We start from the raw sequence: 12818 nt of genomic DNA, 5'->3' as shown, positions 1-12818 counted from the left end.
TGAGCCAAGAGACTGAAGAAAAAGACTGAGCCTATCTAACAAGCAACCAAAGAAACAAACAAAACACCAAGAAAAACAACAACGACGCAAATGGAGATTGTAAATAAGTCTTCATCATAGAGTTTTTTAAAATTTATTTATTTAAATCTTCTCATGAGCCCTTCAAATTGATGCCATGAGGGATTGTGACCTTCACATCCTCTGGTCTGAACAGTCAGTCCTAAATTAATTTCTTAACTTGACTGATTTGTTCACTTTATTGCATCGTGGAAGGGAAAATACCCTTGCAATGAAACTACAAACATATAATTTTAGAATAAGTCCACATCACAGCAAAATTATATACTCCTTTTATGATAACAGAATATATATACGATTGCACTCTAGGGGATGAAACCAAGACTATCTGTACAAACCATGCGTGGAAACACGGTAGCAGGAAAGTAGGTTTGGGAAATTGAGTCCCATGACACATTTCTGAGGTGTTCAGAGATTTTTCTTCATTTTTTCCTTCATTTTGTTAACTTTTTATTGGTCACAAAGACTGGCACAAACACGTGTTTGTACAACAGACTGACACAAAACTAAGATAAAGACAAGGAGGAGAAATGATGAATTTCACTATTTTGAGATGAAGAAAAAAAAATCTAAAATCTAAAATTATTAAAATATTTGCAAAATGTTTCTGGATGAGGGCTGTGGATTTAAGGAGGGACTTTGTGTTTCTAAAATCCTGGTTGACTGATTTTCAAGTTTTGGTGCTTGAACTTCCTGAAATGTACAAAAATCACTCCAGCACAACAATTTAAACTGTAATCTAACAATATCCAATCTTTAACATTAACATTAACATTACTGACGGGTTGTGGCTGCCAAAATCGGTCCTGATAGTCTAGCACTATCACACGCATATCCAAATAATAATCATGTTAATAACTGCCTCAGCAGCACGCAGTAAAACGTTACGGTCGGCCAACCAATTTTCCCTCTGTCAAACCCGGAAGTTGTCTGTTTGTCTCCTCCGGCTGAAAGCAGGAGAGCGCCTGCGATTCCTGTAACCTCTCCAGTTTGTTGGAAAAGGTGAGCTCACGCTGACTGACATTAAATATTAAACACATGCAGCGATAGCTTTGTATATGGTGACTGTATTTCATATTTTTATTGTCTTTCATATGTGTTTGTGACTGAACAGCTTCATTGTTTACATCCTACCGGCTGTTCTGCTGCTCATAAACACGTGGACAGACAGCAGGGACTCACATTCTAATCAGGGACTGTCGACATGTGGAAGTCACTTGAAATAGTCACTGTTTAGCGACAGTTTTTCCGAGTGGTTCTGTGTTTTGGGTCCAGTTAAGCGTTAGTCAGTAACAGTTGCAACTAACAGGAGCAACCCAACTTGTGTCCCAATCTACTTGCTAGCTCGTTAGCATTTAGCTAGCCGTGGCTACCACCAGGCTAACTACAGTTGAAGTGCATACTTACGTAGTAAAATGAAATTTCTGCTGTTTTCCTTGTCATTGTCGTGTAAGCAGTCGTGGACTCTGTGCACGTGACCTCATCCTGTCATTTAAATAGTGATATATGTGTGTGTGTGTGTGTGTGTGTGTGTGTGTGTGTGTGTGTGTGTGTGTCTGTCTGTCTGTCTGTCTAAACAACCAACCACCATTGCAAGCCAGCACCTGCAGATCTGTGAATTTACACGTTTGTTTCCCCGTTACCCCTCTAAAATCGTCCCTTTCGAGGGGCTAACGTAAGTGTACTGACTAAATACTGGTGATTATTTGATTTGAATTGATTCTGTTGTGAACAGCACACTGTACACACGTCTGACCGATACAAAATTATGAAAATACGTTCACTTACAAGTAAAATGCATTCAGAGTACTAAGTACTGACAACAATATGTACACTGTTCAGTGTACTCTCTCTCTCTCTCTCTCTCTCTCTCTCTCTCTCTCTCTCTCTCTCTCTCTCTCTCTCTGTGTGTGTGTGTGTGTGTGTGTGTGTGTGTGTGTGTGTGTGTGTATGTATAGAGTTATTGAAGCTTTAACGCGCAACCAGTACTTTAATGTTTAAGATGGCTGAGGCCGAACTAATTCTAGCTGCTATGTTTACATTTGTGTAGTATAATATATAACAATGCATCATATTTTACAAGATTTTCATGTTTTCTTTGTAAAATCCTAATCTACAAAGCAACTTGTAACTATAGGTGTGACATTAATGTGGTGGAGTAAAAAGTACAAATTTCCTCAAAAGAAGTACAAAAATCCCTCTGGAAATAGTGGGAGAGAAGTGTAAAGTAGAATACAGTGGAACTACTCAAGTACCTCAGAATTGTACTTAAAGGTTACTCTGGCTGATTAGACTTCTGCTGAGGTCGATGTTGGGCAGAGTTATGATGTGAATTTCACTGAACTCTTGTACCAGGCTTTGTCACAGCAGACATTTTGACTGTTTCTGCGGCACAGCCACGTTACATTTCCATCCTACAAATATTCGCTCCGTCTCTCCCTCTCTCTTTATGTCTATTGAAGCCTAAAGGGAAGACAAATTCAAGTATTTGTTTCCTGTTGTGGTGCGATAGTTGTACTTGGTTGACCAGCGGATTTGTGCTCAGTGTTTAGAAATTGTAGAAGTCAGTCGTACAACATATATTACCACACTGCAAACTGTAGCATTGCTCTGTGTACAGTTTGTGATCACTCTGATCAATTCATTTTTTTACCCACGTCCTCTCTCTGAGCTGAGTGCGCAGGTCATTTGGGCCAAATGAAATGATTGGATGGCTTATTACAGGCCTGCAAAAGCCACAGATACAGATTTTTTTTTCATTTATTGATTGCTGTAGTGATGTCGATAGATTTTCAGCATCTAATAAAAATGCTTTTAAAATACATTATCTATCCTAGCTTTAAAAGATGCACCTAGCTAGCGGGAGAATCAGGGAGATGTGCATCAGTACAGTCCATATGTAATCCATACAGTCCTGAGCAGGGTTTTAATTGGCCAGATTGAGTGAGCACACCTGTGCTGGTGGACCATGACTGTGCTGGGCCTTTAAGTACTTTACATTCCACCACTGTAAAACACAGTCAATCATTTGTCCACTCCAGGTCTCTGTGCACTGCTAAACTTCAGAACTGTCGCTCTCCCTTGCCGGCCGGGAAGGCTCTTCTTTCTGTCCCTTTAATCCCCGGCGGCCGGCTTGTGACCGTGTAGCGTGGCGTTTCTGCAGTGTGTGTGATCTGGGAGCCAATCATCTCCAGCCATCATGGCACAGACACGCAGGACTGGACAGAGCAATGGGCCAGTGCCCCCTTCTCTGTTCTGTGTGTGTGTGTGTGTGTGTGTGTGTGAGTATGTGTGTGTGTGAGAGAGAGAGAGGGATTGGGAAAATTAGCCACACTGAATTTTACCGAGTGTTGTAAGAAGATAATTTCAGAGTTTCTAACATAGTCATTCTCACTGGGTTCCAGATGATGTTTCGTTAATGTGTTTGTTGACATCGCCACCTAACAGGTGATCAAACTGCATCCAAGATGTTTCTTAGCACTGAAGCTTTAATAGAACTGAGTGAGTGTAGCAGATCCATGCTCTCTCTCAGCTTTGTTAACAAGCCCTTATGGATTTCAGAACAAGACCGAAGTCTGTGCCCTCCCTGTAATTGATGCTGCTCTGTGTTCACTTATTCTTCAGTGCTATAGATAATAGTTGACATTTCTGTTGAATGTGATGGATAGTTAAGAGAGGAAGATAATCCTGATAATAATGCACCAATTGGATAGCCTGTATTGGTGTTGGTTGGCATCAGCCAGATGTGACGAATCAATCTTAAACACATTAAGAGAAGAGGTGCGTGCAAATTTCACGTAGACAGATTTTAAATAGGAAAGATTAAAAACAACACTGGTATTTGATTGGTACTTGTTTTTTTTTTTTTTTATCAATATGGTATTATGGTATTGTGTTGGTATTATATTGATATCCGGACAGAAGTATATCAGTATATGAATGAAGATAAATTAAAACAATGCTAACAAAAAGTCACATCATCGTCACATGATCGATGGGTCCCAAAATTTCATTTCAGCCAATTTGTTCTACCTTTGTTGCGCTCCACACGGACTGTTTACCTGCATAACCAAAGCCCGCTCAGACATAATTGGTCAATACTATGAACACAGTACAAACATTTTTGATACCAAAATCTTGTCCCTTGCCTACAAATTCTGCATTCATATGCAGATATTTGTTTATAGGGATGATACAGCTTCCTCCTAGCATTTGAATGCACCACATATAAGACATCAAAAGAGTCATGCTTTAAACTGTAGAACCATTTAATGATAACACAACTCTGATGAGACAGTGTTTGCTGCTATTGGTTGGCTATCTGAAGCCACTTCATGTTAATGGTGAGGGTAGCAAGTGGCTGCATAGAAAGCAGGTAATCAGCCTGTTATGATGGTTGTTTTTCTCCAGTAATACACTGCAGTCATAACACATTGTGGTTTTGCACTATTATTATTATTCTTCTCCATTTATTGGCCAGTCACAAACTCCCGCCTCCTACTCTGTTGGAGTGTGTCGATGCTGTACCCATTCAAATTATTGACTCTTTTTATTGGCTGTAATTTCATTATCAGAACAATTCATGATATTATAATTTCCCATTACTGGCTAATGTATATTGTGCATCCCTAATTATACATATGTTATTATGTGTCACTGCAATATAATAATGATTTAGTCATTGTGACGACAACATTAACTCATCTTGGTTTTCTGTTTTTATCCCAGCAGTCGCCTTCAGCCACCAAGCCCACCATCTCCCCAGGGTTGTGTTTGCGTGTGTGAGTAAGGTGTGTGCATGTGTGTGTGTGCTCAGTGTGTTTTGGGGTGATGAACCATATGTACCAGGATCAGGAGGAGTTGGAGGATGATCTCTATCAAGAGGATGAAGGGGACTCTGAGGGGTCAGAGGCCAACAGCGAGCTGGAGTTTCACCTCTATAGCCAGCTCCACTACTCCTCTAATGCTGGGCAGATGGAGGAGCAGGACAGCGGAGAAGAGGCGGAGGGCCAGGACGAGGTGAATGAGAAGACTGCAGATGTTGATGGAGAGCAGGAACACACTGGAGAAAGTAGGCCTCCGTCGCCTCATGTAAGCAAGTTACGGCAGCAGCTGAAGAAGACGGCGGAGAAACGTGACAAACAGAAGAAGGGGAAAAGAAACCCTCAATGTCAGAAATCGTCATATGTTTTTGAGGAGGTCATTGTGATTGACTCCAGCCCTGATGTCATCTCCATCTCTGGGAGTGACACTGCCGACAATGATGATGATGATGACGAGGATGATGATGAAGATGAAGGGGTCTGTGCCTTAAAGGGTCGAGGCTTACAGCAGCTGCAGACTTCCACCCCGGTCCAACAGGTAAAGAGCAAAGAGAGTCATGCTGTGTGTGACTACAGTTGGATAGTTGGCTCAGCCCCAGCCCCAGAAGTTACTGTCATTACACCTGCTTACACCTCATTACGCTTTCCAATCACGCCTGGAACACATGGAGTTGATATTAAATATGTATGTCATGGTAGAGCAGCACAGTGTGGGAATGAACTGATGTTGCAGGATCTTTTTTTTCTGTTATATACTGTATATGTATTGCAATATGAAGAAATACAGGACATTTCACCAGATTCATGCAGTATGTTATTCATGTATAGATATGTGATTAACAACCAAAATTTCATGATTTGGGCATTTTTAAATGTCTGTCCTCCACTTTCATCTTCTTGAATGCAACTTTGACTCAGGCATGAGCAGGTGGAGAAGCTTCTTAATAAACTTTCTTACATTATGCCACAAATAACAAGAATGTCCAGACTTGCCTTGCTAGTTGTGAAATGGTATTTTTAATGTAACCGGAACACCACAAACGCTAATGTAGTTCTAGTTGACAAAAATAAGCATCCTCTGTACCCACTTGTCTTAAAGCAGTTTAATCATGTCTGTCAGTGTGTTCTGACCTAATGTTTCCCACTTTGGCCGTTTCATGTTTCCTTTACTCTGAGTCCACACCACTGGCTGCTCTTTTGTCAATCTGCTGTCCAGTGGCCAGTTTCAGCTCGCTGAGTGATTGCTGTTGAGCTGCAGCAGTCAGTGGGGCATGTAGCAATGCCAGAAAATGACTTATCGGAGCATTGTCCAAGAGTTTAACACAAGCTTTAGCTATAAGAAATCAGTGATAATGTTTACAAAGGCCTATTTTTTCTGCCACTTTAAATTCAAAGCTAGTTCATTCATAGTTACTGGTTTTATTAGTTCAAGAAGAGAAGCATTATGGTGCAACTGAATGTATAAATGGTTGTTGTTTTGTCATGTAGGGAACCCAGAAAAAGAGTCACAGTGTGCCGGTGACTGTGGACTCCAGCAGCTCAGAATCTGACTCACAGGGGTCAGAATCAAAGTCTGAGTCTGACTCGTCTGATCTTTCTGATTCATCTGATTCGGACGGTCTGGAGAACTGGATGATCCTGGGTCGAGGGAATCAGGATGGAGACCAGTCCATCTCACTCAACCTGGAGGGACGGTCTGTCAGCGATGCAGGTGCGTCTTTTGCTTACCTATGGCCTCATCTGTGTGTGTTTCCACCGGGAGCGTTGTGCGTCGCTCGGACCTTTGTGACGTGTTTTTGTGTGTGTGACCAAGAGAATGGAAGTGGTGAGTCATTTTGTATGGTCCAGCTCATTGAGAACACTTAACCTACCTGCAGCACATTGATAAGGAGCGAGCGCAGCGGTGGGCTACACTGTGAACAACCCGTGTGCGTGCATGTTTGTATGTACATATGCAGCATCTGTGTCTGCATGTTTCCGAATTTGTAAGCTCTTAGCATTCCTGGCACTGCCTGCCCAGCCCGCTCGCCTCTCTGATGCATCTTTAAGTATGTTTGTGTGCATTATGTATTGATATGTGCGTCAGGGCTGGTGCGAGTGTGAATATTTGTGTTTATAAAATATTCCAGCTCTAATCAGCATGCATGTGTACATACACACGCATACCAACAGTCATAACACTAATGCCAAAAACAAACAAACGGAGAGACAACAACGCAGGAGGAGAGGGAGGGGAGGTCGGGAGAGATGGGAGTAATCAAAAAATGAATAAAAATATTCCCTGCAAATCTCTTCAGATCTACACATTATCTTAACCTGCAGCCTCAGCAGCCTCCTCTCCCACCTCCCCCCCTTCTCCCTCCTACCTAACACTCTCCCATCTCATTCTTTTATCCTATTTTCTCACTATTGTGCTCTCTCTCTCTCTCTCTCTCTCTCTCTCTCTCTCTCTCTCTCTCTCTCTCTCTCTCTGTGTTTCTCTCACTGTTTCTTCCTCATTTGAATTTCCCTGGGCTGATGTTTCTGCAAGAGTGCTCACTGCCTCCTCTACACACAACTGGGCTAAAGGAGGGGGTCTGGAGCTGGTGGGAAGGCTTGAGGTTTTGGCCTGGTTTTGGGAGGAAAGGAGGATTTTAGGTCTCTGTCTCTCTTTCTCTCCCTTTCTCTCTCTCGCCCTCGTCTGGCTTCTCTCTGTGATCTTTGGAGCTTGACCTCATGTCTGCACATGGGGGGTCATGGGTGTGGTGTGGAAGGGGTCTTAAAGTCGGAGGAATGGGGGAGGGTTTAGTTGGGGGGGAGAAAAGGGAATTGAAGGGAAGGAAATTTGAGGGACGAGCCTCCATACTCCTGAGCAGGGAGCTAATTCAACACTATACAGTAATTCTAAGCAGGTTTTGAGTATTTTGTGCGTTTTCACCTTGGAACAGTGGCAAAAAATATTATGTCGTCATGATTCACATGAAAAGACAAGAACCAACAACGAATTGTAAAGGCAAAGCCTGATATAGCCTGTTCCTCTGTGTCATAGAGCTCCTTTGTTGTCCAGAAACTATTAAAAACACATCAGTGAGCCACACTGCTGTGCAGAGCGAGATGTTCGTTCGGTACAGTGTACAGGATCGCTGTCGTTCATTTTCAGTCCCCAACAAATGCACCATTTTACTCCTCTTTGAGTAACTACAGTGCCCAGCTGTTTAAGGAAAATTAGTGAGCTCATTTTGAAAATGAAATGATATATTTATGAGCCGCTTTTAAAGATTTATGTGTTCGGCTTGAGGCTGAGAGCCACAGACAGGGCAGGAAAATCAGACCGCACTGAGAGGCAGGCTAACATATTCTCTGTTTTTCTTTTCATGCAAGTTGTCGACATAAGAAAAATGTGGAATACGCCTGCTGGGATCTCCAGCAGTGCTTTATAGCCTGGAACAAAGGCTTCGCCAAAACAAATATATGTTTATGAAATAAAACGTTAACCTGCTATTTCACGCAGAGAAAATCACACTGTACAGATAATGAGTGTGTCTGTGGAGGCCGTCCTCTGCCAACGGAGTGCATGAAGATCTGGGCGGCTACCGGCTCTGCTCAACACTTTCTATGGGGGAACCTACAACCTTGGTCTTCCCCTGTACTCAAAACAGCATGCATACTAAATAATGCTTGATTTTTGATTGTGCTGTTGACTTTTTTCCCACGATGCACTGCACGAGGGAAGTTTAGGAGCTGGTCACGACACAAGACGAAGGTGAGAGGAAGATCTCAGAAAGCAAATAAGTGCTATCAAACCTTTGGCAAACGTTTTACTCTGTGTATGAAGTTTATTGGCGGCTTAGATCACCGTGGTGTCTACATCTGAAATAGTTAACAGATTATTTGATCGAGAGAAATTTATTTTGCAACTATTTTTATATCAGAAAAAACATTTAGATTTGCTTTTCAAGCAGAAATGCAGAAGATTTGCTGGTTCTAGCTCTTCATAAATGTGAGGGTTTGTTGCTTTTGTTAATATCTTTGGGTTTTCGGCTTTTAATCGAACAAAACAAGACATTTCAAGACGTCACCATGAGCTCTGGGAACCTGATTTTTCACAATTTCACAATTCACAATTTCCAGTATCACAGTTCAGTGGTGTCAGTCAGATTACATATTGCTTAATTTCCCTTTAAATGCTTAAGTATTGATTTCATGTACACCTACTGCAAAAACAGCATACTATGAAAATGTGTATGTGGTACATACTGTATACAGTGGATATGTTACATGGAACACAGTTCTGATTATTCCTCCTCTTGTCCTCTTTGCTGGTGCAGGATTGGTTTTACTTTAAGCATAATCAGATAGTATACTGACTTATTTTCTTCTTCGTGGAAATTTGTTTCACTTACCCTTTTTATTTTACAAAGAGATGGAAAGAAAAGGCCAATTTTTAGGTCACTGAGATATGGCTGGTTCAATTTTTATGACCACAATAACCGTTACATCCATAACTCGAGGCTGTTGGATAAATGTAAAGATTGATTTCTGTTTTTATACGCCATGTTGTGTGTTGACTCCTGTAGCCTGGGACCCTAGCTTGTTTTTTCACAATTGTGTGTGTGTGTGTGTGTGTGTGTGAGAGAGAGAGTAACAGGTTTGCACAGCAGTGACTAATAGTATTTGTACGCCTAAACCCATCTCAGCATCACCATCAAATCACATTCACTACACTTAGCCTCCCTCTTTCACCCTACAGAAATTGAATCCTGTCATCCTCTTTCTCTCTTTCTCGTCCTGTATCTCTCCTACATGGTGTCACTTGTTCACATACTTTTACAATCTAATCTTTTCTCACTCCCTCACATGTTTTTTTTTTTTTTTTTATCAAACACATGGACACACATACACACGCAGCCCAAGTAGCTATCTGTCACCTGGCTGTTCAGGGGGCAGCTGCTGGTGGGTGGATCTGTAGGGACACTGGATAAGAAAAAGAGAAAAGATAGTAGAGAAAAGGGGGATGAGCGTGGGCCGTCTGCCTGTCCGGCAGCCATGCAGCAGCAACCAGATGGAACAAGAGAGAAAAAGCAGGGCTTCCCAAAATCCAGCTCAGTGCCTCTCCCACCCGGAGAGGTGTGCGTGTACATGCCCGTGAATGAGTCCGGGGCGTAGGCGGGGTGTGCTGAAGCTAAACTTGAATCGTAAGTGGTTAAACTTCACTCAGTGGTCACACTTTTTTTTTTTTTCCTTTCTCTCTTGCTCCCCCCAGTTCTCCTCTTCGCTTTTTTTTTTGTCCCCTCGGTCTTGGTCAGTGCACACCAAACTTTGTTTGAGGCTTAGAGAGTCAGCTCTGGCTCGCTATCGGGGTGGCCGATCACATCAGAGTGTGTGTGTGTGTGTGTGTATGTGTGTATGTGTGTGAGTGTGTGTGCTTCATTGAAAGTCTTGGTGAATTAGAGAGAAGGGAGTGTGTTTGTGTGCTTGTACCCAAAGGTTAGCTCTCTCTATCTCACAGAGGAGGAAGGTAAGCTCTTCTCTTCTCTTCTCTTCTCTTCTCTTCTCTTCTCTTCTCTTCTGTCCTCTCCTCTCTCTGCTGCATTGTTCTTTTACAGTTTTGTCATGCTGTTCAGATTGTTATGCATAACAGAAATGTGTTTATAGGCTCAAACGTGTGCGTTGAACGAAGCACTATGATGTTTTCACTCTCCTCCGTCATACGTGTGTGAATGAGTGACGCTGCTTTGGGCCCGAGGCGTTTTCCTGCAGCTTCTTGCACTCTGAGACCTCAGTTGGCCTTTTGTATATTGTGGAGTGTGTATCATCTTGACTCACATGCCAGTGTACTGTATGAAAAGAGTGAAATATGGATTTAGTTGGCTTCTCTGTGTGTTTGTGGCTGTGGGCATCGTTATTGTAAAATGAGATTACAATGGCATGTTGGGTACCACACTAGTGTGTGTGTGTGTGTGTGTGTGTGTGTGTGTGTGTGTGTGTGTTGGGGGTGTGTGGGTGGGCGGGCGTGCGCTGCAGAAGGGAGGCATGGATAGGATCAGCTCTTATCTTGGCTGCCCAGTGCCACACGAGGTGTAACGCCACACCCACACTACCACACAGTGTGTTTGAACAGGCACACACACACACACACACACACACACACGCATCATGAAATCGCTGTGCCATAGTTTGACTTGTATTATCCAGTTTTTACAGAGGATATGCAAATTAGATGAGACTACTGCGTAGGCCTAATATTAGCGCATGCAAAATGAATCATAGAATTCAGTTGAAAGCGCGATGCTTTCATTTTTAGAAAAAGTGTTGGACCGAACAACCGTTTGATGCCAGCAGTCACTCAAATGTAATGACGACTGTAATCAGGTGAATGAAATGTGTCAGAAATCCCTTCAGCAAGTGGTCGTGTCAGTCGCCATGCCCTTCGAGCGTTCTCTGAGGTTGGCGTCTTATATCTGTCTCAATAAATTCAACATTTGGCCTGTGGTTGTGATGTGGTTATTGAAAAGATGTTTCTGGTGAAGAATCATTTGAGCTGATCTTTGGACGTACTGCTTTGCTTGAGGCATTTTTTTTTTTTTTTTGTAGACCTGTGAACTCACCTTCGCTCACCTGAAGAAATATTTTACTAAAAGTACGCACAACTGCAAAGGAGGCTTCAATAAAACGCCTTTCTTTGAGTCGCATTCATTGTTCCTCTCTTGCTCATGTCACTGCTCAGCAGATCCATTGTCAGTTCAATTCTGTCTATTGTTTAATCCTTCCTTTGCCTTAGACCCAGACCTTTAGTTTTCCCAACATTTTTGCTTAAAAAAAAAAAAAAAAATAGAGGAAAATTGATTGTTAACGCCAGCGAAAAGCTGCAGGAATGAGGCGGTAGAAATTCAGACCGGAATGCGAAGCAGCGCTTGAGTTCAGATCCACAGAAATCTTGGTGGATGGACGTACAGCGGCGCTCACCACCAGAGAGAGAGATGAGAGTGGGTAAGCTAAAGTGGATGAGACAGGCCTTGAAAAGGATCGGCCACGGTGTTGCTGTCGGTCAGAGCCGTTTTGTCTCCAGGCTAAGATCTCAGAGCGGCTCCAACGCTGGAATCTCTGTCTGCACACACACGCTGACAGACGGTGCTGGGCGTCTGCGTGTGTGTGTGTGTGTGTGTGTACAGTTCTTACAGTCTCAGATACCTCTTTGACCTGGTGTGGCTCCATACAAAAACCGCAAATCTGGTTTCAACGGCGTGTTTTTCCAAGTTAAATGAAACAGCTGTTTGCCTTGTGAGCCGTTTCAGATTCATAACATGTCGGCCACATTTGAATCGGTTCGCCTGAAGCTTTAAACTGACGCAATGTGAATTTTATGATGTATGCGATACGGGCGAAACGCTGCATTTTACATAACTGCAGAAATGTCATTTAAATGATGTTCTATGGATGACTTGTTTACCGTCACATTTTTCTCTCTCTGCTCGTGTTCATATGGCAGAATTACTCAGATTCCTCATCCCGCTGTTAGTTACTGCAGACGCGCTCTCATTTCACATGTGCTTCTTCTTCTTTTGTGCTGAAATGAGTTTATTTATACCACATTTAGCTGCATCTGCAAGGGACAAGCCATCCTGTTTGAAAGTCATCTTTGTCAAAATAATCTATGAAAATTTCTCTATTTTTTTCTTGGGAACTTTGACTAAAAAACACCCACAGACATCTGCGGTTGTGGCTGCAGGTGCTCATTTGTATTAATGCGGCTGTTTGTTCTTCAGAGTGAGTAAAGGGCAGCATTTAAATATAATCTAGTAGAAAACATTTCGGCTAAACTTACAGACACCCACACACACACACACACACACACTCGCTGTCCGCTGGGCATCTTGAAACCTCGATCTGATAGAGGGCGTTTTAGATTTAGAAAATGTCTCGTGTTCCTGGTCTTTT

At 42.5% G+C, this 12818-nt stretch overlaps 1 protein-coding gene across 2 annotated transcripts in view; it reads left to right on the top strand.

The window, feature by feature from the left end:
* The first annotated feature begins 1010 nt into the window (after positions 1-1010).
* Positions 1011-12818, top strand: part of zcchc7 (zinc finger, CCHC domain containing 7) — a 51619-nt gene continuing 39811 nt past the window's right edge. The window contains exons 1-3 of one of the 2 annotated variants that reach the window (XM_076729662.1): positions 1011-1080; positions 4807-5439; positions 6390-6612. In XM_076729662.1, the coding sequence (XP_076585777.1) occupies positions 4909-5439; positions 6390-6612 (754 nt within the window). In that variant the 5' untranslated portion in view covers positions 1011-1080; positions 4807-4908. The remainder of the gene's footprint in view (positions 1081-4806; positions 5440-6389; positions 6613-12818) is intronic. The other variant, XM_076729663.1, reaches the window with a different exon arrangement.

The sequence above is a fragment of the Chaetodon auriga genome, chromosome 4, assembly GCF_051107435.1.
Source record: "Chaetodon auriga isolate fChaAug3 chromosome 4, fChaAug3.hap1, whole genome shotgun sequence".
Taxonomy (NCBI): domain Eukaryota; kingdom Metazoa; phylum Chordata; class Actinopteri; order Chaetodontiformes; family Chaetodontidae; genus Chaetodon; species Chaetodon auriga.
This window is presented reverse-complemented; position numbering and strand designations above follow the sequence as displayed.